Source organism: Peromyscus eremicus, chromosome 16_21, assembly GCF_949786415.1.
Source record: "Peromyscus eremicus chromosome 16_21, PerEre_H2_v1, whole genome shotgun sequence".
In the NCBI taxonomy this organism is placed as follows: domain Eukaryota; kingdom Metazoa; phylum Chordata; class Mammalia; order Rodentia; family Cricetidae; genus Peromyscus; species Peromyscus eremicus.
Genome location: NC_081432.1, coordinates 25,381,031 through 25,406,073, shown reverse-complemented (window position 1 = coordinate 25,406,073; position 25,043 = coordinate 25,381,031). Strand labels below are relative to the sequence as shown.

Sequence of the window (25,043 nt, the reverse complement as noted above, 5' to 3'; positions counted from 1 at the left end):
AAGGAGATTCCTTTGGATTGATTCGAAGCACAGAATAATCAGGTCTTTGGGATGATGGAATTGCCGTTGTCACAGTACAGAGATTTCAGAAGCACCTGCACGTGGCTTGCTTGGGATGCTACCATCTAGGTCAGCCTTTCGCTCTGCTTTCCTGCGTCCCCGTCTGCCTTCTTTGGGGTTCTGTGGGCTAGGGTGGGAGGGGAAACTTCTGAATGTAACTTGCCCATGCCATGTGGGCCTGGCCTTTGGTTGTTGTGAGGCCCGTGAACAGTGTTGTCTGCCTGGCTGTCAGGGCCCTGCGCGCCCCTTTCCCGCCTTGTAACTCCTGTTGACCTACCCTTTCTCCTTATGGATGAAGCATCTGCCTGGCAGCGGGTGACACACTGGGGTCTCTGTGTAGAGTAGGTGTCTGGAACCCTGGCTGGTCTGTTGAGCTGAAGCTTCTCTTGTGCCTCCAGGAGACAGCCAGCAGGATGGGCATGTGCAGCTAAATGGACCTAGATTTTGTTTTGCACTAAAGTTTCTGTGACTTAATAAAGTTGTTAACCAGATCTGGGCTTGTGTTTCTTCGACACCTGAGGCATATGGGTTCTGCATCCACTGCCCCTGCGTTTTCCTTGCAGCCCTTCCTGGCCAAGAGGCTCCTCCCATCACCCCCCAGAACCTCATAGGTCATCAGAGTCGGGGTAGTGCTGGTTCCATGTGAGTTGCTTTTCTTTTTAAACAGAGCATTCCAGAAACTTTCATTGAGTATCAGTTAAACAAAACCTGGAGGAAATCTTGAGGGAATAACTTAATTTAGAAAAGGAATACACACGAACACTCTACATTCGAAACCCAAGGGAACATCAGTCATGTCTCTCAACTAACACGTCAAGAAGACAGGGAGGTGGGACGGATGCTTGGTTGCCGACATCAACCTTGTGTGTGTGTGTAGGGGCAGGGAGCCACCTGGGTGTCCAGCAGGCGGAAGTTCAATGGGACTTGAACTGAGGCAGGGGTGTGCCAGAAGAGTTGTTAGTCCTGTGCTGGGCCTCTGCTCCATTGTGGTGGCAGGAGGAGGGGCCGAGCTGGTCCTCAGTCTCTGGGGGCTCCCCCCGTGACCCTCCTTACCTTGTCCTTAGACACTTAGCATTTTTTAAGTTAAGTTTTCTTAAAAAAATAACCAATTTTATGAAGGTAGAGAGCAGACGCTGAACCAGTATCTGGTAGGAGGCCGATCTGAACAGCCGCGTGGGCTGCCAGGGCCAGCCCGAGGTCGCTCCCAAAGGCTGGCCTGGGCAGAGAGTTGGCCATGCTCCTGCCCTGGAGGTTCCTGGGTGGGCTGCTCAGCAGCAAGGCTTGACATCACAGCTCTGTGATTTCCAGGGGGCTCTCCATGATCACATCTCGAAGCTTGTGCAGAGGTGTGGACTTGGCGGACTCTGTGCGGGCATTGCGCTCAAAGGCTGTAGCCTCTGAGGCCGTCAGGGTCTCCAGGGAGCGGTCCAGCCCCTTCTGGTCATCCTCCGGCAAGCTGTTGAGGTCAGTGGCCAACAGTGTGCCCGTGCTGCCGTGAACCATGTGGATTCCGTCCGGCCCCTTGAGCTCCATGGGTGGCTTGTGGCGGAAACGGAGGCTGCCCTGGCCTGGGCTGTGGTCCCCAGGCTCCTCATCCAGCTCAGTGTGGATCAGCTGCAAAAGGTGGGATACCCTTATAGCTCAGGAACTACAGAGGGCTGGGCCTGGGGTTTGAGTAGACGACCCCAGAACCACACTGGCTGTGACCATTTCGTCCCTATCTCATCTAACGGATCTACCCAGCAGGCCTGCCAGCCGCCTCGGATGGAGGGCAGAGGCTGGATATTAAAAGGGTCACCACGTGTCATTAAACGTGGGTGTCAATCTGGACACCACTGTGTCGTTTAGGTTTATAACTAAGTTGATAGTAAGCCATGGCCAGGTAGAACCTCCCTAGAAGTCGGAGGAGCACATTGGCTCCGCCGGAGGCTTTCTGTCCCTCTTGGTAGCATACACGCACTCAGGTGAAAATGGGCTTTAGGGGAACCCAGTGTAACTCTCCATTTCTGGCTGCTGGAATAGTAGCCAATGTAGGCCTGCTGGGCCCTCCTGACTCATTTCTTAAAGTGAAGGCCCCTTAGAAGGTCGTTTGGGGTTCTTGGACGGACGGATGCCCCCCCCCCCCAGTCCAAACAGCACAACCTCCTTTCTGAATTCCCAGAGCCTCTGGGCTTGGCTGCTAGCTGAGAGAGGGAGGGAGAGGAGAGGAGCTAGAGAACTCCCCAGTGACAGGGTGGCAGAGTGTGAGAGAAGCAGCATCCCCAGGACTGGGGCACGGCACACTGGCACACAGGTCCCCCGCTCCCGAGGCTACCTCACTACCTCGGAGATGGAGGAATGGCAGGAGGAGGCTTTTTGCACCATCCGCTGGGCAAAGAGTTTTTTGAGCCGCAGGTAATCCTCCAGGACCACCTTCAGCAGCGAGCCCTGAGGGAAGGAGAGGGTTAACTCTCCACTTAGGCTGGCGCCTGCCCTACCCCTTTGCACACACTCCCGTGGCAGTGAGGGGCACACAGGTATGCCGTCCTAGAGCAGAGGATGGGAGGAGAGCCTGACCACCGGCCAGCTGGATGGCCTCGTAAGACACCACAGGGCTCATTAGTCCTACTTCCCAAATTCCCTTCAGTCCTGATAAACCTACGGTTTCCATCTCCCTGCATCCTCGAGTTCAAGTTCAGACAGGGTCTGGGTGCAGAGCCCCTTAACAGGGGCGCTCACCTTAATAGGCCCCTCTCGAATGATCTGGCCCAGCTTGGCAATGTTGTCATATTCCTGGATGGCTGCACGCAGGTATCGGTCGTCATCAGGCTTGACTGCTGCCGGCTCACGCCCAAAAGTTCCCTGGGGAGAGGGAACATTGGCTGGAGCAGAGAGGGTGACATTGTATGCAGACCGCAGAACGGACCACCCTCCAAGGGCTCCAGCTTGGCCACAGGCTTCTCCCCTGGCTCACATGGGTGCGGGTGGGGCTGTTCCACAGATCTGCAATCTCACTCAGGTTCTCAGGCAGATCATCCTCATGCTCAGCCTGTGCAGCCAGCTCCAGGTTCCGGCAGAAAGGGTCCAGCCACACAGGGTTGGCTCTGCAGTTGGGGAGTGGGATAGGGTGGGCAAAATGCCTTCATAGCCTTGCCTCTAAGACCTGCCCATTCCCTCAGCCAGCTACAATGCCTTCGGCAGGTCTACAGAGAAATTCTGCCATGGCACCTGTGGCTACATCCTTCTACCCTAGGATCCTGCTAGAGCCAAGACTGCATGCCAGCCTGGGTCAGCTTGGTCAGGGAGGCCTCACCCACTCACTCCCTTATGCCCCCTTGTAACCAGGACCTGGACTGCACATTTCTGAGAGTGCAGAGAAGCGATTAGCCCACTAGGGGGTGCCCACACTCCGTGTTTCAGCCAGTGGCTGCTCTAGATACTTCTCACTAGCTGAGTACTGCAGGGATCTCCAAAGGGGATCTGCAGACTTGAGGAGCCCACACACCCGTCAAAGGAGTATTTGTTGGTATTGGGCATGTCCATGATGTCAATGAAGCCACGGTTCCCTGCAGGGAAAGGATTTGAGTGAGGAGGAAAAGGGAACAACCAGTGGGAGCACCCGGCTGCCTTACCCCGGCCCCCAACAGCCTTTACTCACCTGCAGAACCAGCCACAATGGCCTTGAGCTTCCTCTTGTGTCTGGAGAGAGAGAGAGGGGGGAGGAGGAGGAGGAGGAGGAGGAGGAAGGGATGGAGAGAGAAGGGGAGGACAGGCAAAGGGGAGGAGGGAAGAGGGGAGAGTCAGTCCCATAAGGGAAGCTGTCTTGCTATCTCTGGTCTTTGGCCCTGCCTGCCTTGGTGCCTGCTGACCAGGAGACCTCGGCCATTCTGGTTCAGGCCAGGTGTAGGGTCACTCACACGGTCCTGTAGTACCAGTTCATGAGGGCGAAGAGCATGGCAGCCAAGAAGAGGAGGATGGCTAGGACAATGATGGCCATCTGTGGAGACAGCAGGCCAGCCGTCAGCAGGTGGGGTCAGGGGCCCAAGCCAGACCACAGAGACTGGCACAGCCAGGGTACCTGCAGGGCAGACATGTCCTCCGGCAGTCGGGCAGAGATGGCAGGCTGCACGTCCAGGACATTGTAGTTCCGGAAGAGGTTCCGCAGCTGTTCCTTGTTCTCATCAATCATCTGGATGACCCTGCACAAGGGCCGTGGTCTCTGCTCCACCTCAACCACCCACCGCCTCCAGAAGCCACCCTCCAGCCTGGGGGGTGGGGGGTGGGCAGCGTGCTCTGCTACTGCCAGGAGCCCAAGCGTTCACATTCTGCTCTGAAGCTTTGCAAGAGAAAAGCCACCTAGCTGGGAGAGCTTAGCATCTTACAGGGCCCCCAGGGTTGTGTCCAAGGTCCTGGTGGACCCCAAACAAATCAACACTTTTTATAGACAAGGAGTGTGTGGTGGTTTGAATAGGAATGGCATCAATAAGCTCATCAAGGGGTTGGGGATTTAGCTCAGTGGTAGAGTGCTTGCCTAGCAAGCACAAGGCCCTGGGTTTGGGCCTCAGCTCCAGGAAAAAAAAAAAAAAAAGCTCAATTTGAATGCTTGGTCATTAGGAAGCAGTACTATTAGGGAGTGTGGCCTTCTTGGAGTAGGTGTGGCCTTGTTGGAGGAAGTGTGTCACTGAGTGGGGGTGGGCATTGAGGTTTTAGATGCTCAAGCCAAGGCCCAGTGTCTCTCTTCTGCTACCTGTGGATTTGGATGTAGTACTCTCAGATACCGCTCCAGCACCATGTCTGCCTGTGTGCCGCCATGCTTCCCACTCTGGCAATAATGGACTAAACCTCTGAACTCTAAGCCAGCCCCACTTAAATGTTTTCCTTTATAAGAGTTGCCGTGGTCATGGTGTCTCTTCCCAGCCATAGAAACCCTAAGACAGAGAGTGAGGTCCAGAGGGATGAACACAGCTCCTGGTGCTTCATTGTATTCTCTCCCCCTGCTCTGACCACACACTGAGGCCAATAGTAAAGTTTGTGTCTCCTTTTGGGGTTCCTATCCCTCAAAACAGGCAGTCAGGCCAGACACGGACCCCCACACCTACCTGTCCACGTCAAGAATGCGGTTTGTGTCCCGGTTCACCACGTGAATGAGCAGCTCTGTCTGTGCAAAGTTCACTCGCCCCTTCTTGTCCACATGGAACTAGGAGAAAAGGGGGTTTGTGGGGTAGAGCTTGCACAGGGATGGGATGGGGTGGGATGCGGTGGGATGGGAAGGGGTGGGGTGGGCGGGCATCTGGCAGGAGCACCATCCAGTGTATCTGATGAGACCTGTCACTACCAAATCTCCCTGATGTGGCCACTAACTTCCACACGGGGCTCTTTCATTATCAGCCTCGTTTATGGATAAGGAAATGGAGGCCCACAGACCCGGGGCCTTCCCTCAAAGCCATGTAGCTATGAAGTGACTAAGGAGGTGCCTCATCTGCCCCTTCTCTCCCCACTGGCCCCGTCCTAGGGCCTCAGGGTACCTGCACATCATCGGTGTTGACAATGGCGCCTGTGATGTTGGAGAGCAGGCGAATGAACTCCTCCTCAAAGCCACGCACACGGTCGGGGATCTCATTGATGACTATCTTAACACGCTGGTCATCCCTCAGGATGTAAATGCCGATGATGGCGGTATCATTGTGGCCGGCCAGGTCTCGGGCCACAATGTCTACCACAAAATAGCCAGGACTGTAGGCCATGAAGAGATCAAAGGTGCGGAGGATGCCATCTACACTTCCTGTGAAGGAGTCCAGGGGTGGCATAGCTCAGGGGCCACACATTAATGCTGAATCCTGTCCCCGTCCCCACATCCTTGGGAGAGGTCATATTTCTTCACTCCCCTCCTACCCTGAGTACTGGGGTTATGGGCATATGCCACCATGCCTGGCTGAAATCCCCTTATTTTTAATGGTTGCTCCAAGGTTTTATTTAAACACTGTATTTTAAATGAAATGACCACAGGCTATCCTCTCCAAAGATGACAGGATGTGATTACCATTTCTGAGCTCCATATGGTTTTACCCATGCACTAGAGCAGTGGTCCTCAACCTTCCTAACGCTGCGACCCTTTAAATACAATTCCTCATGTTGTGGTGACCCCCAACCATAACATTATTTCATTGCTACTTCATAACTGTAGTTTTGCTACTGTTACCAATCATAATGTAAATATCTGATATGCAGATGGTCTTAGGCGACCCCTGTGAAAGGGTCGTTCGATCCCCAAAGGGGTTTTGACCCCCAGGTTGAGAAGCGCTGGCCTAGACACCTGTACTTCAGAATTCCACAAATACAACAGAGAGACACGTGGAGATAGCACAGCCTAGATGACTCTAAGACAGACAGACATGGATTCAAACCCTGCCCCTGTCTATCTGGTGGAAGCTCCCCAGCTCCTCTGCAACCTGGTTTATTCAAGTAAGAGCAGCGAGGGCTGGGATCATAGCTCAATGGTGCTGCTTGCCCATCACAGCCAAGGCCCTGGGTTCAAAGAAGGGCAGTGAGAGTTCAGGGGCTGGCATCTGGCTATATTAACTCGATCGAGCAGGTGGGATCTGAACTAGACCTTGAAGGACAAGGGAGGCATATCAGGCAAGATGGAGGTTGGGATGGCATTAAGGAAGTGTAAAGGCAGAAGGGTCAGTGGCCTAGGGGTGGATGGAATAGACTGGCCAAGGCCATTTGGCTTGTCTGGATATAGAGCCTGTGTGAATGGTAGGGGGCTATGAGGCCAGAAGCAGGGACTAGAAGGAAGACCTGGGAGCCTTGGACATCAGGCCCAGTCTTCCTGGCAGTCAAGACTGACACACAGATGCGGAGCCCGTGTGGGGTGGAGAGTAATGGGCACCTTGGAGGCCCTGCTCCAGAGTGTCTTGCCCAGGCTCAAGCAGCGTGTGCATTCAGAGCTATGTTGCCAGCTCCCCAGTGCCTTGCCCAATGCCTGACATACAAAAGAAGGGGTGCAAAATGCAAAGATGGGGGGCATTGTGTGAAGGGGCATGGGGAGGGGGTGGGTGACAGGGGGAGGAATGGATGGTAGGTGAATGAGTGGAAAAGATGACGAGAAACGCCAAAGAGGACTTGGAGGTAGCTCAGTTGATGGCGTGCTTGCCCGGCGTGCATGAAGCTCTAGGTTTCGGCCCTAGCACTGTACAAACTGAGTGTGGTGGCATATGAGTGCGACCCCAGTACTCGGGAGGTGGAGGCAGGAGGATCAGGCACTCGGGGTCTCACTGTATGGCCTTGGCTGTCCTGGAACTCAACAGGTAGACCAGATTGGCTTCAAACTCACAAAGCTCTGTCTGCCTCTGCCTCCTGAGTGCTGGGATTAAAGACGTGCGCCACCGTGTGTGGCGGTTCAAAACTGTTCTTGACTCGATAGAGATCTGGAAGCCAGCTGGGCTACACAAGACCCTGCTGTTTAAAAAAGAATAAAAATAAAACCAGGCCGGCGAGATGGCTGAGTGGGTAAAGGCTCTTGCCGCCAAACCTGATGACCTGCTCTTGATCCCTGGGGCTCACACACTGAAGGAGAGGACCAGTTCCTCCATGTTGTCGTCTTCTAACTTCTCTACATGAGTGCTGTGGGCATGCACCTTCCTCCATGAAATAAATGAAAATGCACCCCTCCCCCCACACATAGAAAAAGAATACGTGTATAGATGAAGAGGCAGATAGGTAGAGAACAAGAAGAATTGCACAAACTGGGTGGGTGATCAGAAGGACTGACATGGATGGACACCCAGGTCTTATGCTCACACAGACTCCATCTCAGGACTGAAGTCCATGCAGTGACAGGGGCTCCTACCCATGGTGAAGACCTGGCCCACATCCTCAGAGTCGTTGGCAAGGGCCCGGAAGTAGTGGATAGCCAGGATGCCGTAGAAGACCAGGCTGTTGTTGCCAATGTCTGCATCCAGGGCCAGCACCTGGATCAACTCCGAGCCCACCTTGGCATCGGTGGCCACTCCTGTGGGAACAGGCGGGCCACGTAAATGTCAGGGGAGGAGCCACCCACGCCCCCAGGCCCCGGCTGGTCCCTGCACCTGCGGTGTACTCAGCCTTGGTGAAGCGCGGCGGCTGGTCATTGATGTCCTCCAGCACGACGCGCACCTCCTGCAGGGTAAGGTCAGTTAGCAGGTCGAGGGCTGGGGAGGGTCCTCGGGGAGGGGTCCAGCTGCGATTGCTGGACGCTTTGACAATGAAGGAGAAGATGGCTTCCTTTTCCCGATCCAGGTCTCTGAGCACCAGCAGGCGCCCGTCAGGCTGTAGGTGGAAGTTCTTGTCCTCATTACCAGCTGTGGGTGGATGGGGCACAGGGTGAGTGGGAAGGGCACTCAGAGTCCTCTCCAAACTCAGGGCAGGTGGGGCGCTGGCTCCATTGATCCCCCACCTGCAATGAAGTAGTACACGATGGCATTGGGACCCTCGTCTGCGTCCACGGCACCTGTCACGTTGCCCACGAGGGTGCCACGGGGTGAGTGTTCAGGCACGGTCAGCAGCTGGTACTGGGGGCTCCCCTTCTGTAGGAGAGGAAGTAGTTACAGGAGGCACAAGCTTCAGCTCTGGCCAGAGGATCTTTGGTACCTGCTTTGTGGGTCTGAGAACTTTGTTGCCTAGAGAGCAAGCAAAACTACTATAACTTCCATGAGGACAGGTTTAACCTCTGATTTATCCCCAGGGTCTAAGTGTATACATACATGCCCACAGCCTCTATGGGACATCCCACCCATATATATGTATGTATATATGTGTGTGTATGTATATATGTGTGTGTGTATGTGTGTGTGTATGTGTGTGTGTGTATATGTGTGTGTGTATGTGTGTGTGTATGTGTGTGTGTATATGTGTGTGTGTATGTATGTGTGTGTATATGTATATATATATGTGTATGTGTGTGTGTGTGTGTGTGTGTGTGTGTGTGTGTGTGTGTATACGAACACTCACTACAGAAGCCACCCTAGGACCCTTCAGTTATGTTGTCCAATTTTGTTTAAGTTTTGCCTCAAGACTCCAGAGTCAATTTTCATGCTGTGTGTATGCACACATATATGATGAACATGCTTATACGTACACACAAATGCAAAGGTATTAGGCATTTTTGCCTGCTTTTTGGATCATTGAATGAGGCCTTGCAATAGTGCCTGACTTTGAATGCCCTAGCTGTTTGGGGGAAGCGCTGTTCCTGTAATCAGCGACTGTAGATGGACGCTCACTGTGTGATAACCGGATGTGTATCGGGGCAGAGTATGTGCATGCGTGGGCTCACAGGTGGTGAGTCCCTGTGGGGGTGTCACTGGTGCAGGGGATGGGTGAGCTCACAGGAGGCCTCACAAAGAGGGGTTCGTTGTCATCGATGTCTTCCAGGGCCACCTGCAATGGCTGCATCGTCTCGTATGGTACTGGCTGGCCCAGGTCGCTGGCCACCAAGATGAGCTGGAGGTGAAGGAGCCCAGTCAGAGGGGGGAAAAACGGGGTTGGAGGTTGGCTTAGGGCCCTAAGGAAGCTCAGTGGAACAAATCCCCCAGAAGTAGTCCAGAAGCAATCCACATAGCCCCATCCCGGCCCTCCCCTTACACTGTACACTGCCTGCTTCTCGCGGTCCAGGCGCTGAGCGGTCTGGATGAGGCCACTAACTGGGTCGATGGTGAAGTATTCCCAGTCACGGTTGCCTGCTGTCTTTAGGAAGCTATACCGCACTGCCCCGTTGAGGCCTTCATCCTTGTCAGTGGCATAGACCTCATACACGTTGGAGCGTAGAGGGATCTCCTGTGGGGGTCATGGGAGGGGACACCTGGGCATGAAAAACCCCAGAGCCGTGCCCTGACGAGCTCTTATATCCCTTGTTCCCTCAGCCAAGGCCCCCATTTCTCCAAGCCTCAAGTGCCTGCATTCCTTTAAGTTTCGTCTATGACACGGAAGAAACCCAACTGTAATCATCTGCTGGCCCCGCCCTAAGGACGCCCCAGCAAGAACGAGGTTGACGGTTAGAAAACTCTCAGCTCAGCCTGGCTTCCTTGTTTTCTCATTGTTCACAACGAGTAAAAGCTTCAAATGGCAGAGTCATCTAATTAATAAAAAGTGGGATGACAGATTACTTTATAAATGCTGGCTGTTCAGGAGACATGGATCTCCCCAAATACAAAGCCCTTGAAGGGAAAACTTAGCAAATGGAGCCTTTGGTGTGGAAAAGAATTAGATTATTATTAATTTATGTCTCATTTCCTCTCACACACACACACACAAAAAGATTTGAAGCAGTTGACAGGAGTATATGAATTTAAATGAGACTGAGTTAAAAAATTAGAGTAAGGGAAGAATACCATTAGCATAAGATGGAAGCTGAGGGCAAAGTGTGTGCCCCAAGTCTGCAGGGTCATTTAAGGGGGTTAGGCCACTGTGAGCTCCCTAGTGGGCAAAGCAAAAGGGACCACTATATCACTGCAGGTAGGACACCAGGCCCAGGGGTTCCCAGGGTTTAGCCTTGGGATCGTTTTTCTTCTACAGGACCTCCAAAAGCAGACAGAGTGACAAGATTGTCTCGGCATTGGTGTTCTGAGATGTGGGGTTTGCTTAAGTTTGTGGGGCAAAGGACAAGCCAGAGCTACCCCAACTATACCACCAGGGATCTCCGGGGTGCCTTCGGGTGGAAGGAAGAGCAGAAGACAGTACATTTCCCCTAAGTGGATGGCCAATTAGACCAAGAGAACTCGAGCTGTGCATTTTGGCATCAACAGGGCCAGCAGACAGATGGAAGGGCCTTGTGTTTATTTTGAACTATGTCTGGGGGAAGTGGGTGGTAGAAGACCAGATACTCCTTGGTAGAGTCTACGAGCAAGAGATGATGGTTGTGCTATTATTAGTCACATTCTAAGACAAAAACAAGACTTGGAGAAGTTACGGTCATTGCCTGAGTAGCCAAAGAATTGCACTTGAGCCTAGATCTTTTCTTAGCACCGCCTACAGGACTACCCAACCCTCAAGATCTTTTCTGTGTGGCACTGGGCAAGTCTGCTCTCCCTTGTCTGGCTTCAGTTTCCACTCTCACAATGGGGCCCTTCTACTCTGCCAGATGGTGAATGCAGGATGAGGCTGCATATGGGAACTGAGCGTCAGTGAGCAGTGGCCCCGGGATCGGGAATACCTCTTTGATGTGCAGGATGGTACCATTGGGTGGGCGCACAAAGACAGGGCGGTTGTCGTTGACATCGATGACCTCCACCAGAAGCATGGTGGTGCCCCAGAGCGGGGGCTCCCCGCCATCCGTGGCCACTACCGTCAGGTTGAACCTCTCATAAGACTGCAGTGGCCGCTGCGTGGTCACCAGGCCCGAGTCCACGTCCACGAAGAACGCCTCTGGCAGTGGGAAAGAGCAAGGGAATAGCTTGGCTGAGACCGCCTTCCTGTCCCCTTCCTCCTCTTGGCCTAGGGCTGTAGACATGGCAGCCTGCCCCTCCCCACCCTCTAAGCCCTCCTGGGCAGCCAGGGAAGGCCATATACCCATTCCTGGGCCCTCGAGAGAATAGGTCAGCTGCCCATTGGAGCCTTCATCCTGGTCAGTGGCCAGCATGGTGATGACCGAGGTGCCTGCGGGTTCATTCTCGTACACACTTGTGCTGAACTGCGGTTTGGAGAACTGAGGCCGGCAGTCATTGACATCAAGTACTCGGATCACCACCTGGGGAGATCGCAAGACGGGAAAGGGGCTGCCTCAGGAAGCCCCGTCACCCGAGGGTAAGGTGGAGTAGAGGGGGGACAGGCAGGGGACCACCCCGGGTAGAAGGTACTGTCATTTAATTAGTATATTAATTTATATTTTGAGACAGTGTCTTTATGGGCTGTCCTGGAATTTGCTATGTAGACCAGGCTGGCCTTGAACTCACAGAGTTCCTCTTGCCTCTGCCTCTCAAGTGGTGGGATTAAAGGCATGCGCCACCACACCCATCTGTATTATTTACTTTTTGAGCCAGGGTCTTAGGCTGGGGGGCGTATAACTCAGTTGATAGAGTGCCAATCTCTTTGTAGCTAACACGCCTGAGGCTCTGGGCTCAGTCTCCAGCACGTCATACACCAGGCATGGCTGTGCATGCTATAATCCTAGCACTTGGGAGTTAGAGGCAGGAGGATCAGGAGTTCAAGGTCACCTTCAGCTATAAGAGTTTGAAGCTGCCCTGGGATACATAAGAACCTGGAATTGTAGCATCTCCAAGGCTGAGGCAGGGAAGGCCTCTTGTATGAGGCCAACATAAGGTACATAGTGAGACTATCTCAAAAAAACTGAAAAAATACATCAAAAAGGAGCCACAAGTGAAAATGGCTAGTTTACAGTTAGTTTTTTGTTGCTGTACTGTTTTGTTGGGCACCTGAGGTGCTGGGCCATGAAGACACACAAGTGTCATCTGGGTCACATCGAGGTGTACTTGTTGGCTGTTCATGCAACATCTGGGAATGAGAGGTTTCTCCTAACCAGCTAATCTCTCATCTCTTTCCTGGCACCTGAGGGGGCTGGTGACCCTGTTCCCACTTGGAACAGTCATTCTCTATGGACTTGGCTTGCTGCTCCCTGTCCTGGGCCCAGCCTGGTGCTCCTCACCTGCACCGAGTTCTCTCGACGGTTACTGGCCACATCCCCTGGGTTGTCTTTGGCCAAGGCGGTTAGGATATAGTGGTCCTTCTTCTCCCGGTCCAGAGAGGATAGCACATAGATGTCACCCTAGTTGGAAGAAGAGGGTCGCCAATGTTTACTGAGCATCTGCTATGGCCAGATGCTATCAGAGTCTGGAGGTGATGCTCTACATAAAAAACGCTAGTCTCCACGATGTCCCCCACTATTTCATTCTATCTGAGATGGAGTGTCTAGCCCAAGCTGCAGCCAACTACCCAACCAGGGTCTGGCAGAGAGTAAGTACTCCGATAACTGCCTACTTACAGTGTTGGGGTTGATGGCAAACTTGCCCTCTCCATCCCCCAGGCTGTATTCGATGAGAGCAAAGTTGCCTGAGTCGGCGTCGGTAGCAGTGACCCTTAGGATGACTGTGCCCACAGCCACATCCTCAAAAACGGCCTCCTATAGAAAGAGAGAGGGAGGAGGGGGAGAGGGGGATGGGAAAAGGGGCGGGGGCAGAGTCATCCCTGGAGCCTATACCCTGCTCAATAATTCCCTGATGCAGTGGGGCCGCAGGGCTTACGGGGGTGGGGTTGGGGTTGGGGGTCAAGTGGGAGTGGAAGGCACACCCAAAACCCCAAGGAATAGGTACAGGTCCTGACCCTCGTGTTGGTCTGGCCACCCACCTGGTAGGAGAGCTGGTCAAAAATGGGGTTGTTGTCATTAATGTCCACAATTTCTAGGTAGACGGGGATCTCAGCTGCGCGGGGTGGGGACCCATTGTCTGAGGCCCTCACGGTGAAGTTAAGCCAGTGCACCTCTTCATAGTCCACGGTCCGGTTGGCAATGACCTTCCCTGAGACACAGAGGCACCCACTGATGAGGTGTGGCCACTCTTCACCCTGTGCTGTCTAAATTTTGGGAAGGATCTGGGGCTCTGAGGGTAGGAGAGGCTCTTTGTAAGAACCGTGAAGAGGTAGCACTGTCCACGGCAGGACAGAGGTTGAGGAGAGACTGTCGTCAGTTGTCCTTCTCAATGAAGGGCTAAGAAAGCTCTGAGAATGAATATCAATGAATAAGAATGAGTATCAAAGCTAAGAATGAGTATCAATGACCCCAAGGCATCCTGAGACACCTCCGTGTCTAAGACCCCACTTCCAAGGGGATGTGCTCAGAAGAGCTTGGGTGGTTGAAATGGTAGAGGTGCTCTCTAGGGTTCCAACAGTCATCTGTGGGCTTCTATCCAAGACAGGACTAGAAAATTCTATCCTCTGCTGGGTGCATCAGAAAATGACTGGCATGATAACCATCTTGAATCTGGCCTAGGCCACCACAGGTGGGGATGGGTGTGAGGCCCCAACTAGATATTGAGAAGTGAGCCACAGTCCCCTGGGGGCTAACACGTATGGATATATATCCTCCAGTCTCCCTCAGGGAGGATCTACCACCTACCTGCAGAAGAGTCTTCAAGTTGGACATAGCCTGGGGGTGTGAGGTCCAGCAGGGTGTAGGTGATCAGCCCGTTGAGGCCCTTGTCAGGGTCAACCGCAGCCACAGCAATGAGTGTGGTACCCGGGGTGGCCCCCTCCAGGACCCGCTCTGTGTAGTAGGTGATCCCAAAGGGCTTGAACTGGGGTGTATTGTCATTGACATCCAGGATGTTGACCGTGAGCTTGGCTGGGGTGCAGGTGGGAGTGAATACCAGAGATAGATGTATGTCCCACCCTGATGCCTACGGCCCCCCTCCAAGCTCTACTGGTCTTCCTTCTCCCTCAGAGCCTAGGGGTTCCAAGCTCAGAGGAGAGGAATGTCTCACACTGTTTTATATGTATGAGATAGATGTTCATGCGCGCGTGTGTGCAGGTGCATATAAGTACATATGCATATGTATATGCATGTGTGTGGAGGTCAGAAGTCAACCTCAATTGCTCCTCTCAGGTCTATCACTTGCCTGGAACCCACCAAGTAGGCTAAATTGATTGGTCAGGAACGGTTCAGGGATCTTCCTGTCTCCAACTCCCCAGTCTGGTTACAGGCATGTGTTACTGTGCCTTTTTTTTTTTTTTTCTAAGACAGGGTTTCCTGGTGTAGCCCAAGCTGTACTAGAACTCGCTCTATAACCCAGGTTGGCCTCAAACTCAGAGATCTGCTTGCCTCTGCCTGCCAAGTGCTGGGGTTAAAGGCGTGTGCCACCACCGCCGGGCTAATGCCTGGAATTTTACGTGAGTTCTTAGGATCAAACTCAGGTCCTCATGCTTACAAGGCAAGAACTTCAACTGAGCTCTATCTCCCCTGCGCATCTTTCCCAACTCTAGGACAGGAACCCGTGACCTTGCCCTCTGAGCTGACCATCAATCTTCCATAAGAGGAGGGGCTTGTGTTCTACTGATGGGCTGGGCGGCTCCGATGCAGCCCTTGTTCTTTCCGGGGCCACAGGTTCCCAACAAACTTTGCGAGTTAAGATGAAGACGGTCTCAGACCATTCCTCTGATCCAGGCTTCTCTAGCCCCTCTGAATGGTCCCCCTCAGCAGAAGCAGCCTGGGCCTGTGACCTTAAAATCTCAGGCCTCGTAAGAGATAAACACATACGCACTTCCCTCTGAAATACTTGGGCTTCTGAGCTGTGAAGATAAGCAGCCAGTGTCTGCCAGGCCCAAGTCACCCCAACAACTATCCTTATCTTCTGGAAGTAGTCACTTGAGATCACCCCATCCCTACTCTTTCCATTGCCCCCTCTGCCTAGCCCACCCAATCCAGTCCATAATAGCTTCTCTATCACTGAGCCTGCCCCACTGGTCTGTGGCCTTGAACACCCTTCTTTTGCCCTTTGCTTCCTGTCCTGACCCCATGGCTTCCTATCAGATCACTATACGAGGGACAGTTCCTGTCTCCTACTCTAGCCACACCCTGGATTCCAATATTACTCTGACACCCTCCCCTCCCAGCTTTACTGATTCTCTCCCCACTCAGAGTCTGAGGGTGCAGATCCCACACATTTAGGGCCACAGTCATCCTGAGTCTCAAGGTGGTTGTCATTATCCTAAGGTAGCCCTTCTCCTCAGTAGCCCTGGCAGCTGAGGCCTGGGATTCCTTCCTTATGGCCAGGCCTGGACTTGCTCTTAGCCCGTCCCAGACCTGGAATGGCTCTGAGTGACCAGTAAAAGACACTATCAGGGAATCTTACCATTCGGCACACTGACGGAACGCTCTGGGAGGTCGCTGGCATTGTCAATCACTGAGAGTGTGACCTCATAGGTAGCAACCAGCTCTCGGTTCAAGGGAGACTTCACCATCACGGACCCTGTGGGCCAGACCAGTCAGATTCTGCTAGAGGGGAACCCCATGAAGTCTGGGCTTCTCAGAGCCCCTGCCCCACCACACCCCATCCTGATCGAGGGTACTAGCCCCTGATGGACCGTGAGACTTGCGGCTGGGATGGCCTATATATAGCCATTCATAGAAGCTGGGACCCATCTCTCTGCCCTTCAGCTGATGCTGGTGACCTTGGGCAGGCTGTTCAACCTCTGTTTTCCTCATTTACAAAAGGGGGAAATTGTAGCACCACCACAGAAGCCCCAGGGAGTCAGAAAAAAATAAAATGAGATTCTATCAATGAAGTACTTAGAACTTTGCCTGGCAGATACAAAGTACTATGTAATCTTTCAAAATAAACACAGCAACATGATGTTTCTATTCCACATCAGTGTGAATCTACTCGGTACTGCTGAAGAATATACTAAAAAATGAGTGAGGTGAGCCAGGCCAGGAGCACACATCTGCAATCCCAGCCAAGCAAGGATGAGGCAGGAGGCTGGTGAGTTTAAGGTCAGCCTGGGCTACAAAGCAAGACTTGGTCTCGAAAGCTAAAGCAAGCTGAGCATGGTGCTGTATGCCTGTAATCCCAGCTACTGAACAGAGTGAAGTAGCAGGCTGGAGAGATGGCTCCATGGTTAAGAGCACTGGCTGCTCTTCTAGAGGATCCGGGTTTTATTCCCAGCAACCACATGGTGGCTCACAACCATATGTAACTCCAGTTCCGGGGGATCCAACATCCTCTTCTGGTCTCCATGGATATTGCATGCACATGGTGCACAGACATCCAAGCGGGCAAAACACCAGTGCATGACATAACATAAAAATTTAAATAACAAATTAAGAAATCGAGTCACTAGTTTTTAAAAAAGAGAAACAGGAGTCTAACTTAAGTGAGACCCTGTCTTAAAGTTAAAAAAAAATTAAAATGGGGGCTAGGAATACAGTTTAGTGATGGAGTACTTGCCTAGCATACATGAAAAAAGTCTGGTCAACACCCATTACCAGAAGAAAATTAAAAAAAAGGTAAATTTTATGCTCTGTGTCACAATTTTACAAATGTTTATATTCCAAGGAAGATCTCCCGGCATCTAGAACCAGGACAACTACCCAGGGACAGGCTGGAGACCCTAGGCATGCTCCTTTGTCCCGAATAAGTAGAATGTGACATGGTGCCGATTACAGGATAGAAATGTCAGTCTGCGTTGGTGACAACAGATTCCTTCTCTCCCCTGATAACTCCCAGAGTCCCTGGCTGCTCCATAAACCAGAGAGGATCTCTCTGGAAGTTCTGGTTTTGCTGGATAGACCTGTTGGTCAGTCTGCTGGGGCCTTTCTTCTCCCTGCCGGTTGGGGTCTGGGTGGCTCCTCCTGGGATCCCCCCCTTATTGGCCCTAGACCAAGACCTCCTTCTCCCTCTTAGGTACCAGGGTCTTAGGCTATCCTTCCCCCTGGCAGACCCCCTGCTGGGTTGCTGTCCTCCACAGGTCCCCAGCCATGGGGGGGTGACTTACCCTGGGTGGCCGCCTCCTCCTCCTCCTCCTCTTCCTACTCTCGCTCCCCGTCCCCCCGGGCTGGGGAGCGAGGTTGGGGAGAGGGCAGCTGCGTTCAGTCTGCAAAGGCTGGGCACGGCCTGGGCCGGCCCCCCAGGGCAGGAAGGGTTGGGGTGTGAGGCATGGAGGAGGGCAATGGGGTGAAGCAGAGAGGAGATGAGGTGGGAAGTGACAGAACAGAGCTCAAACCTGCAGGCCTGTCAGCCGTGAGGGAGAAAGAGAGGGTTAACATTGGTTAGTTCAGGGTGCAGTGAGGAGGGACCGGGGCGGGTGTGGGTGGGGTGGTGGCTGTGGGTCTCAGAGCTGGGCCAGGGCAAGAGGGGCTAAGATGGGGAGAAGAGGGAGAGGGGAAGGAAGTGGGGTGAGGACCCAGCTCAGGAGCAGAGGGGGCTGGAGGATCTGGGAAGAAGAGGGTAGGAAAGCCCAGCAAGGGGACTGGGGGCCACGGGGAAGGTGGACAGAGAAGACACTGGAAAGAAAAAGAGAGAGAAGAATCAGTGGGAGGCAGCGGGGAACGAAAGAGAAAAGTTGGGGAAAGCACGCTATCCAGGGGAGTAGGGATGGGGTGGCTCTTCACGGTCCTGACAGACCAGCTGGGATCCCCCTTGACCTGGCCTAGGCTGGCACACAATGCTACCAACTGCTCCCAAGGGTTCATGGGTTATCTTTTTTTTTTTTTTTTCCTTTTGGGTTGAAAATACAGGTGAGATTCATCCTACACTGGTTCACTGTGTGCTATGACTGTGGACATTCCTTTTGCCCCCTCTCCCCCCCAATTCCCTCAGGCCCCCTCCTCTCAGGCAGTGTGTGCATGTGGTATGCATGTGGCATACATGTACTGAGACTGAGAGTGTAGCTCAGTTGTAGAAATACTGGCCCAGCATGCAGGAGGCCCTGGGTTTGACCCCTTCATTCTTTGACCCCAGGCGTTGCTTGGGAGGTAGAGGGAACGGGAAGAGGATCAAAGTTCTAGGTCATTTTCGTCCATATTACAAGTTTGAGGCCAGCCTGGGCTGCATGAGCCCTCATCTCAAAGACAAATAAAAGGATTCCTGGGCATCATTTTGTCCCTTACGGTTATGCAAATGTGGTATCTCTCTCACTCTACCTCTTACCCTTTTTAGCAAGCACTTAAAATGAAGACCCCCCCCCCCCCCCCCCCCCCCCCCCCGTCCATTGCTGTGTGCCCGGCCAACAGCTAACTGCTGTCTGGTGTCCCATGGTGTGTACGCACTTTTTACCCTCTGTGCTGCTAGGTCCTGGGCTCTGAATGTGCTCTGGGTTTGACTGCTGTCTGATGGGGACCCTGGTCTGGACTCGACAGCAGTGCCCGAATCCCAGCGTCCCCATACTATCATCATGACAACATACACTGATGTCTACAAGTTATCTACGGGGCACTCATGTGGCCTCGCTAGACATTTCTCTCAGTAGGAATGATTTTTAGCATTTTGTCATTACCATGCTCATTTTTATGACACTCCATGTAAGACTCGTGCCCCTCCCTGACTCCCCAGAGGACCCAAACCACTCAACTATCGGGCAAACAGTAAACTGTCAAAACTATAGTAAGCAGGATAAATCCACAAAAGATAAAAATCATGATTCTGTTTCTAGGATAATGGAAGATCATAAGGGTACAGATGTAGTTTCTAGAAAATTTAAATGCACCAACCCAAGGTGTTTGAGTCACTACTGTCTTCCATTCGAATTGCAAATGTTAAACCTCTGTAATACCGAATGCCAGCATGAAGGTGGGGGGATGGGCGCTGCCTTGACACTGGAGGGTGAAGGACCCAGAAAGGGCTGAGCAGCCTGTCAAGGGAGGTGGACAGCAGAGGCAAGAGGGAAGCAGCAGAGGAGCAGGAAAGGAAGAAGGGTCAGGAAAAGACAAAGGGGATGGCCGAGAAAGAGAAAGGAAGGGGAGGGACCGGGGTAGGGGGTGGGGGGCACGGATTCTGGGTCCGGGTCAGGAGAGGGTGTTACAGAGCTAGCGGCCACCCTTGTACCTGTATTGATATTCACAGCGAAGGCATCTTCCTGGTCAGGCACCAGGCGGTCCGTGTCATCCTTGGCCACGATGCTGATGATGTGGTACTCCAGTTTGGGGTTGAGGTCAAGGTCGACAGCAGTGACGTTGGCAATGACAGTGCCTGGCTCTGCGGACTCCAGCACGCTCACCGTCTGGATGGGGTTGAGGAATTCAGGGCGGGAGTCATTGATGTCATCGATCAGGATGGTGACGATGGCCGTGCCTGACAAGGGAACAGTGCCCCGGTCGGCGGCCACCACTGTCAACCTGTAGGACTCTTGTTCTTCTCTGTCAATGGTGGCATTGCCAACGCGGATGACTCCAGTGACGGGATGGATGAGGAAGCGGTCCTGAGCCCCGGCTTCTATGCGGTACACCAGCTCCCCATTGAGGCCACTGTCCTCATCTGTGGCTGTGACTTGAAGGACTGAGAAGCCTGTGGGAAGAAGTTGGGGCGCAGGTGAGCATTTGGGCCTCCTCTAGAAAGACCAGGACCTTTTGTTCATTGTGTGTGGTGTATGTGTACGTGTGTGTAGGTGTACATGTGTGTATAGGTATACATGCCCATGCGCACATGGGAGGATGCCAGGCATCTTCTTCCATCAATTTCTGCCTTGTTTCTTTGAGACAGGGTCTCTCACTGAACCTGGAACTAGACTGGTACCTGGTAAGCCCCAGTGATCCACCTGTCTCCATCCCCCACAGGTATGTACCCACAGCCATACCCAGTGTTGTTTGTGGGTGTGGGATTTGAACTCAGATCTTCTTGTTTGCTCAGCAGGCACTCTTATCTCTGGAGTCATCTCTCCACAGCCCAGAGCCCTTTATTGATGGTGCAAAAGCAGCCTCTCCTCATCACAGTCTTGCCAGCACATACCACAATGGTGACCTTATGTTTCAGAATGTTTGTATTATTCCAGTTAATGTTTAGAACCAAACTTACCCCCCTACTTCCATTGAACTGGATTATGATGAGAATGATTCTGAATATATGCTGATTTAAAACACAGTCAGGTTTAGATGGGCATCGCCTTATAATTCCATCACCATATAATCCTACTGGTAATCCTAGCACTTGAGAGACTGAGGCAGGAGGACTACTGTGAGCTCAAGACCAGCCTAGGCTATATAGTGAGTTTGAGGCCAGCCTGGGCTACATTTCAGGCTATCCTGGGCTATGATATTGAGAACCTGTCTCAAAATAACAACAGTGATAATAAGTAGATGTAGGAACATGGATGGAACACGCTTGATCATCACAGCGTACCAAGGTTCTGAGGAGGAGCACCCAGTCTCCTGACTCTCCCCCATTGCAGTACCCTCTTCCCTGAGGAGAATTCTGTGTCCACCTGATCCTCCAGCCTCTACCCGCTCCCGGCAGTGCATCAGTAGAGCCCGGGGCCTGACCACTGTTACCTGGTGGGCAGTTCTCCAGTAGGTGGACAGTGTAAGCAGCGGGACTGAAGGTGGGCCAGTTATCATTGTCATCCAGGATAGTGACGAGCAGGTGGGCTGTGCCATTGAGTAGTCCAACATCCTCAGCCAGCAGCAGCAGCTCCAGGAGCGGGGGTGAGAAGGCCTCCCGGTCAATGACGACCCCGGACCTCACAGTCACCACGCCTGGCACCCGGTACCACCAGCCGGGGAGATGTACAGGGTAAGGGACACGGTGGGTAAATAGGAGAAGAGCCACCACAGCAGGGACAGAGAGGAAAGACACAGTGACTTCATTTCCTGAAGGTTTAGTTCAGTTTACCCACATCTGCCACGGTTGTCCCTCCTTGGTGGCCTCTGCAGTTCTCAGGGGTCCTGTCTGCCGAGAGTGACCAGGGCAGAGGACTGACCCGCTCCATGACATGCTTCCTGAATGTCCCTGTCACTAGACTGGCCTCCTGTCCTGACAAAATTGTTGTGGTCTGGCTCCTGGGGAGGTGCTGGTCTGGGGTGAGGATAGAACAGTGCTTTGGCTATTTCTGGCTGGTCAGGGGGTGTTTCTGGCCAGGACACAGGATGAGTAGAGAGAAGGTAAGGGCCGTTTGCTGGGGCCAGGAGTCTATGCTGCAAGAGGTCTCTAAAGATGCCTCTATGCTTCTTCGTGGGTCTTCCCACTGGGACTCTGGGGGCCTAATCTTGTTGCAATATGGGCTGTGGGCTATGAGGAATAGGGTTCATAAGAACCTCAGCCCATTCTAAGGGGGAGTCCTAGAGCAGTGGTTCTCAACCTTCCTAATGCTGCGACCCTTTCATACAGTTCCTCCTGTTGTGGCGACCCCTCAACCATAACATTATTTTTGTTGCTACTTCGTAACTCTAATTTTGCTACTGTTACAAACTGTAACGCAAGTATCTGTGTTTTCCGATGGTCTTAGGTGACCCCCGTGAAAGGGTTATTTGACCACCCCCCCCCAACCAAAGGGGTCTCGACCCACAGGTTGAAAACCACTGTCCTAGACCCAAGAACGGGCCAGTCCCACCCCAGAGCTGACTGGTAAGCCACAGTGGAGTGCTCACCCGTGCCGTTGTTGATATCAAAGAGGTCGCTGTGGGCACCCAGCAGCTGGTAAGTGACTATGGCGTATACATCCTCATCAGCATCCAGGGCCAGGATAGGCCCATTGAGCACCGTGAGGGGTGTCCCTAAGCCAGAGGAGAGGAGTCACCCCAGGCCAGCCTGGCCCCCGCCCTCCCCCCTCCCTGTCCACATCCCCCATGACCATGGCTGACAATGGATGAGAGGGGATGGAGGGGAGGTGGGCAGGGAGCGGGTAGGGAGGCCCTGGGGCGGGCGTGTGGCAGCCTTGGCAGACTAAACGCAGGTGCCTGGGAGCGGCCTCAAAGCTCTGCTGGGGAGAAAACACAAGAGTGGTGAGCAAGCCCCTCCGGCCTGCCTGGAGCCATGCCTGCTTCCCAGCAGCCTTTGAGGCTGGCCACTCCACTGGAGGATCTAGGGGGCTCCCTGGTATCCCCTCCACGTGTGGGTCTGGTCTGTCCATACGCATGTAGACATTGCTCTATGATAAGGTCTGACTGTACATGGCTATATGCACACACATAGTGTGTGGGCCTCTGGGTTAACTGGATGGTAGTGGTTACGTGCACACGGAGCACATCATAGCTTAGGATGCCCCTGGTGGTGCCCTTGTCTGTCTCTGTGGGTAGGCACACTTGCCGTGAGTGTATCACAGGGCCACCCACATGCCTACATGTGTCTGTGGCCACATGTTACTCCGCATATATGCCTTGATGCGGCGGCACACTGGTGAATGCATGAATGTGCATACCAGCAGATTTAAAAGTCAAGTCCACACAGAGGTGACATCCACTCAGAGATAGTACTATCTCACTTATCTCTTTCCGATTCAAAATCAAGGCCTGGGGACTCAGGGTGGGGGGTAGAGCAGGGTAAGAGAAACTCCTGGAGGCATCAGAGGGAGACAAGAGACAAGGCTAACTAGTGCTGTGTAGGAGGTAAGGGCTATGCTGACTAGCCAGGATCTTTGAGCCTCACTTCTGATGGCAAATCCTAGGGTTTCTACCCTACAGGGCTCGGGAACAGGAAAGGCGGGTTCCTCTGTCCTGGGCATTCTTTTCACCTTCGATTCCTCTCTATGAGGGACAGTGAGGCTGCTTTCACATCCCCCCAGGGTGATCAATATCAATGACCACTCTTATCTCTCTCAAACAGACCTGTGGCCTCATTAGCAGCCCTAGTCCCCAAGCCTTGGAGCTGCACCCTCCCCTCTGGTACCCTTCTGCACCCCCTGGGTTCTATGTCCAGCTCTGACACCAGGCACACAGCACATCCTCAGCATCCACGGCCCCAGTGGTGTCTGCTTGCATAGTAAGAATCCCAGGTAGTCCCAGTACTTACCAGCAGGAGAATTCTCCATCACCTCTGCCTGGTATGTGCCCTCAGTGAAGAGGGGGTGATTGTCATTCTCGTCGGCCAGAGTGACCAGCAGTAAGTCAAAATCCTGTGATGGGCAGAACACGGAGAGGGTTGAGTGCTGCGCCGTAGAAGGGGACCATGATGAGAGACGGGAGATTGAAAAGGCCTAAAGCAGGGATCTAGAGTTCAAGGGTCTTCTTTGCTGGCTGCTCACTAGGTGATCTTGGCAAGATACTATCGCCCCATCGGCCTGTCTCCACTTTCCACCCTGATCAACAAGAATCCTAACTCTTTTATGGGAATAGTGTGTGATTGTGGGCCAGTGTGGGTGAGAGGGGTACTGAGCCACACTACACTGCCTGCTGATGAGGATTTTAGGTTGGAAGGCCGGTCCTGGCTTTCAGACCCTCACATCTGTTTGATGTTGGTTCAAATTCACCCACGCTCTCACACAAAGGTGCACCTGCATCCTCATGGGACCCCTGAATACAAAACTCAGCAGTCCTAGGTGAGGGTACCGAGAAAGTAACCTTTGCTCAAAGCTCCGTGATGGACTTCTGGGTAACACGGCAGCTTAGAAGCCATATTGGACAAGTGACTCATTATATTTAGGGGAACAAAGGGAACAGGAATAGTTGATGACTCTGCCAGCGGATTCTCCTGTCTCCATAGTCCACTTAATTATTGCCCCAACCAACTCCCCTCACCACAATCAACACCACAGCCACCACTGCCACAGACACTGTGGAAGCGGCAGATCGACCTTCAGCACTACCGTGGAATTTACAGAATTGACACCGAGGATCGTATAAGAAAGGGCTCCCTGAGATGGCTGCCGTTGAGAGGGATTTCTGCGCCAACAGGGAACCCCGTTCAGCAACAGCCTATAGATCAGTCTCCTCACTGAGCACAAGTGCAAAAATTCAACAAAACACTTGCAAGACTCAGAGTCAGAAATCACACGATCATCTCAACAGATAAGGATGTGACAACATTATATCCCTTCATGATAAAATCAAGCATCTCATCGAGGATGAGAGGCGTTCACAAGGGACTGGTGCCGGAGGTGGGAATGTTATTTTCTTAGTGGTGTAGCCACTAGTGAGCCGTCTGTGCTCCAGTACATACTCCAGAGGGGGAAACTGAGGAATTGAAGAAGCAGTGTCCCAACAGGACCACTTAGCTGGTCAGGAGCAAAGCCAAGGAAACGGTCGAAGGACTCGACCCCAACACTGGGGTAGTAAGAATCGGCCAACTCCAACCTGAAAGGGACTGCCAGGTAACACCCACTGACTTTCAAATCAAGAGCCTGTGCCTTTGACATCTGAGGGGCCGTGTAGCCCCGCCCCCTCCTTTTAGAGCCTCCAAGTGCAGGTCTGAGTCTGGTGTGCGCACACACACCTGTGGTTTGGGGAAGAAGTATTATCATCTGGCAGTCACTGAGTGTTGGCCCTGGGCCAGGCTCTGCACTGAGGACTTAGGGATACAGCCTAGCAGAAGACAAAAAGGAGGCTGGGAAAATGAATCGGCTCAAGCACATACCTGTGGACAGGAGAACCGAGATCCGAA

At 53.0% G+C, this 25,043-nt stretch overlaps 2 protein-coding genes across 5 annotated transcripts in view; both read right to left on the bottom strand.

Annotated features, from left to right (window-relative positions):
• Positions 1-40: 40 nt before the first annotated feature.
• On the bottom strand, positions 41-21,200 carry LOC131926266 (cadherin-23-like). 4 transcript variants are annotated; one of them, XM_059281595.1, is made up of 24 exons: positions 21,002-21,200; positions 19,563-20,021; positions 15,873-15,989; positions 14,141-14,365; positions 13,375-13,544; positions 13,013-13,150; positions 12,677-12,796; positions 11,584-11,761; positions 11,228-11,439; positions 9,661-9,852; positions 9,406-9,519; positions 8,477-8,606; positions 8,130-8,381; positions 7,892-8,053; positions 5,565-5,821; positions 5,139-5,236; positions 4,118-4,238; positions 3,957-4,036; positions 3,698-3,738; positions 3,545-3,605; positions 3,014-3,143; positions 2,779-2,901; positions 2,383-2,487; positions 41-1,674 (listed from the first exon to the last, which is right to left on the bottom strand). In XM_059281595.1, exons 3-24 carry the CDS (start codon positions 15,979-15,981, stop codon positions 1,348-1,350), a joined length of 3,345 nt encoding a protein of 1,114 aa, XP_059137578.1. In that variant the 5' UTR covers positions 15,982-15,989; positions 19,563-20,021; positions 21,002-21,200; the 3' UTR covers positions 41-1,347. The 4 variants fall into 4 exon arrangements, with proteins under 4 accessions (XP_059137578.1, XP_059137580.1, XP_059137579.1 ...); XM_059281598.1 differs by having other exon boundaries at positions 1,564-1,674; positions 2,375-2,487; XM_059281597.1 differs by lacking the exon at positions 2,383-2,487.
• LOC131893822 (cadherin-23-like) overlaps positions 19,274-25,043 on the bottom strand; it is a 57,445-nt gene continuing 51,675 nt past the window's right edge. The window contains exons 11-15 of the mRNA XM_059243911.1: positions 23,457-23,559; positions 22,097-22,222; positions 21,002-21,205; positions 19,563-20,021; positions 19,274-19,368 (exon numbers count right to left, since the gene is read on the bottom strand). Of these exons, the coding sequence (XP_059099894.1) occupies positions 19,274-19,368; positions 19,563-20,021; positions 21,002-21,205; positions 22,097-22,222; positions 23,457-23,559 (987 nt within the window). The remainder of the gene's footprint in view (positions 19,369-19,562; positions 20,022-21,001; positions 21,206-22,096; positions 22,223-23,456; positions 23,560-25,043) is intronic.

Coding starts and splice junctions, on each gene's coding strand:
- LOC131926266 (XM_059281595.1), bottom strand. CDS start 15,981: ATGGTGAAGTCTCCCTTGAACCGAGAGCTGGTTGCTACCTATGAGGTC. Junction 4,239..5,138: donor CGCATTCTTGACGTGGACAG/GTAGGTGTGGGG, acceptor GCCCTTGTGCAG/GGTCATCCAGATGATTGATG. Junction 2,902..3,013: donor ACAGCCCCACCCGCACCCAT/GTGAGCCAGGGG, acceptor CCCTCTCCCCAG/GGAACTTTTGGGCGTGAGCC.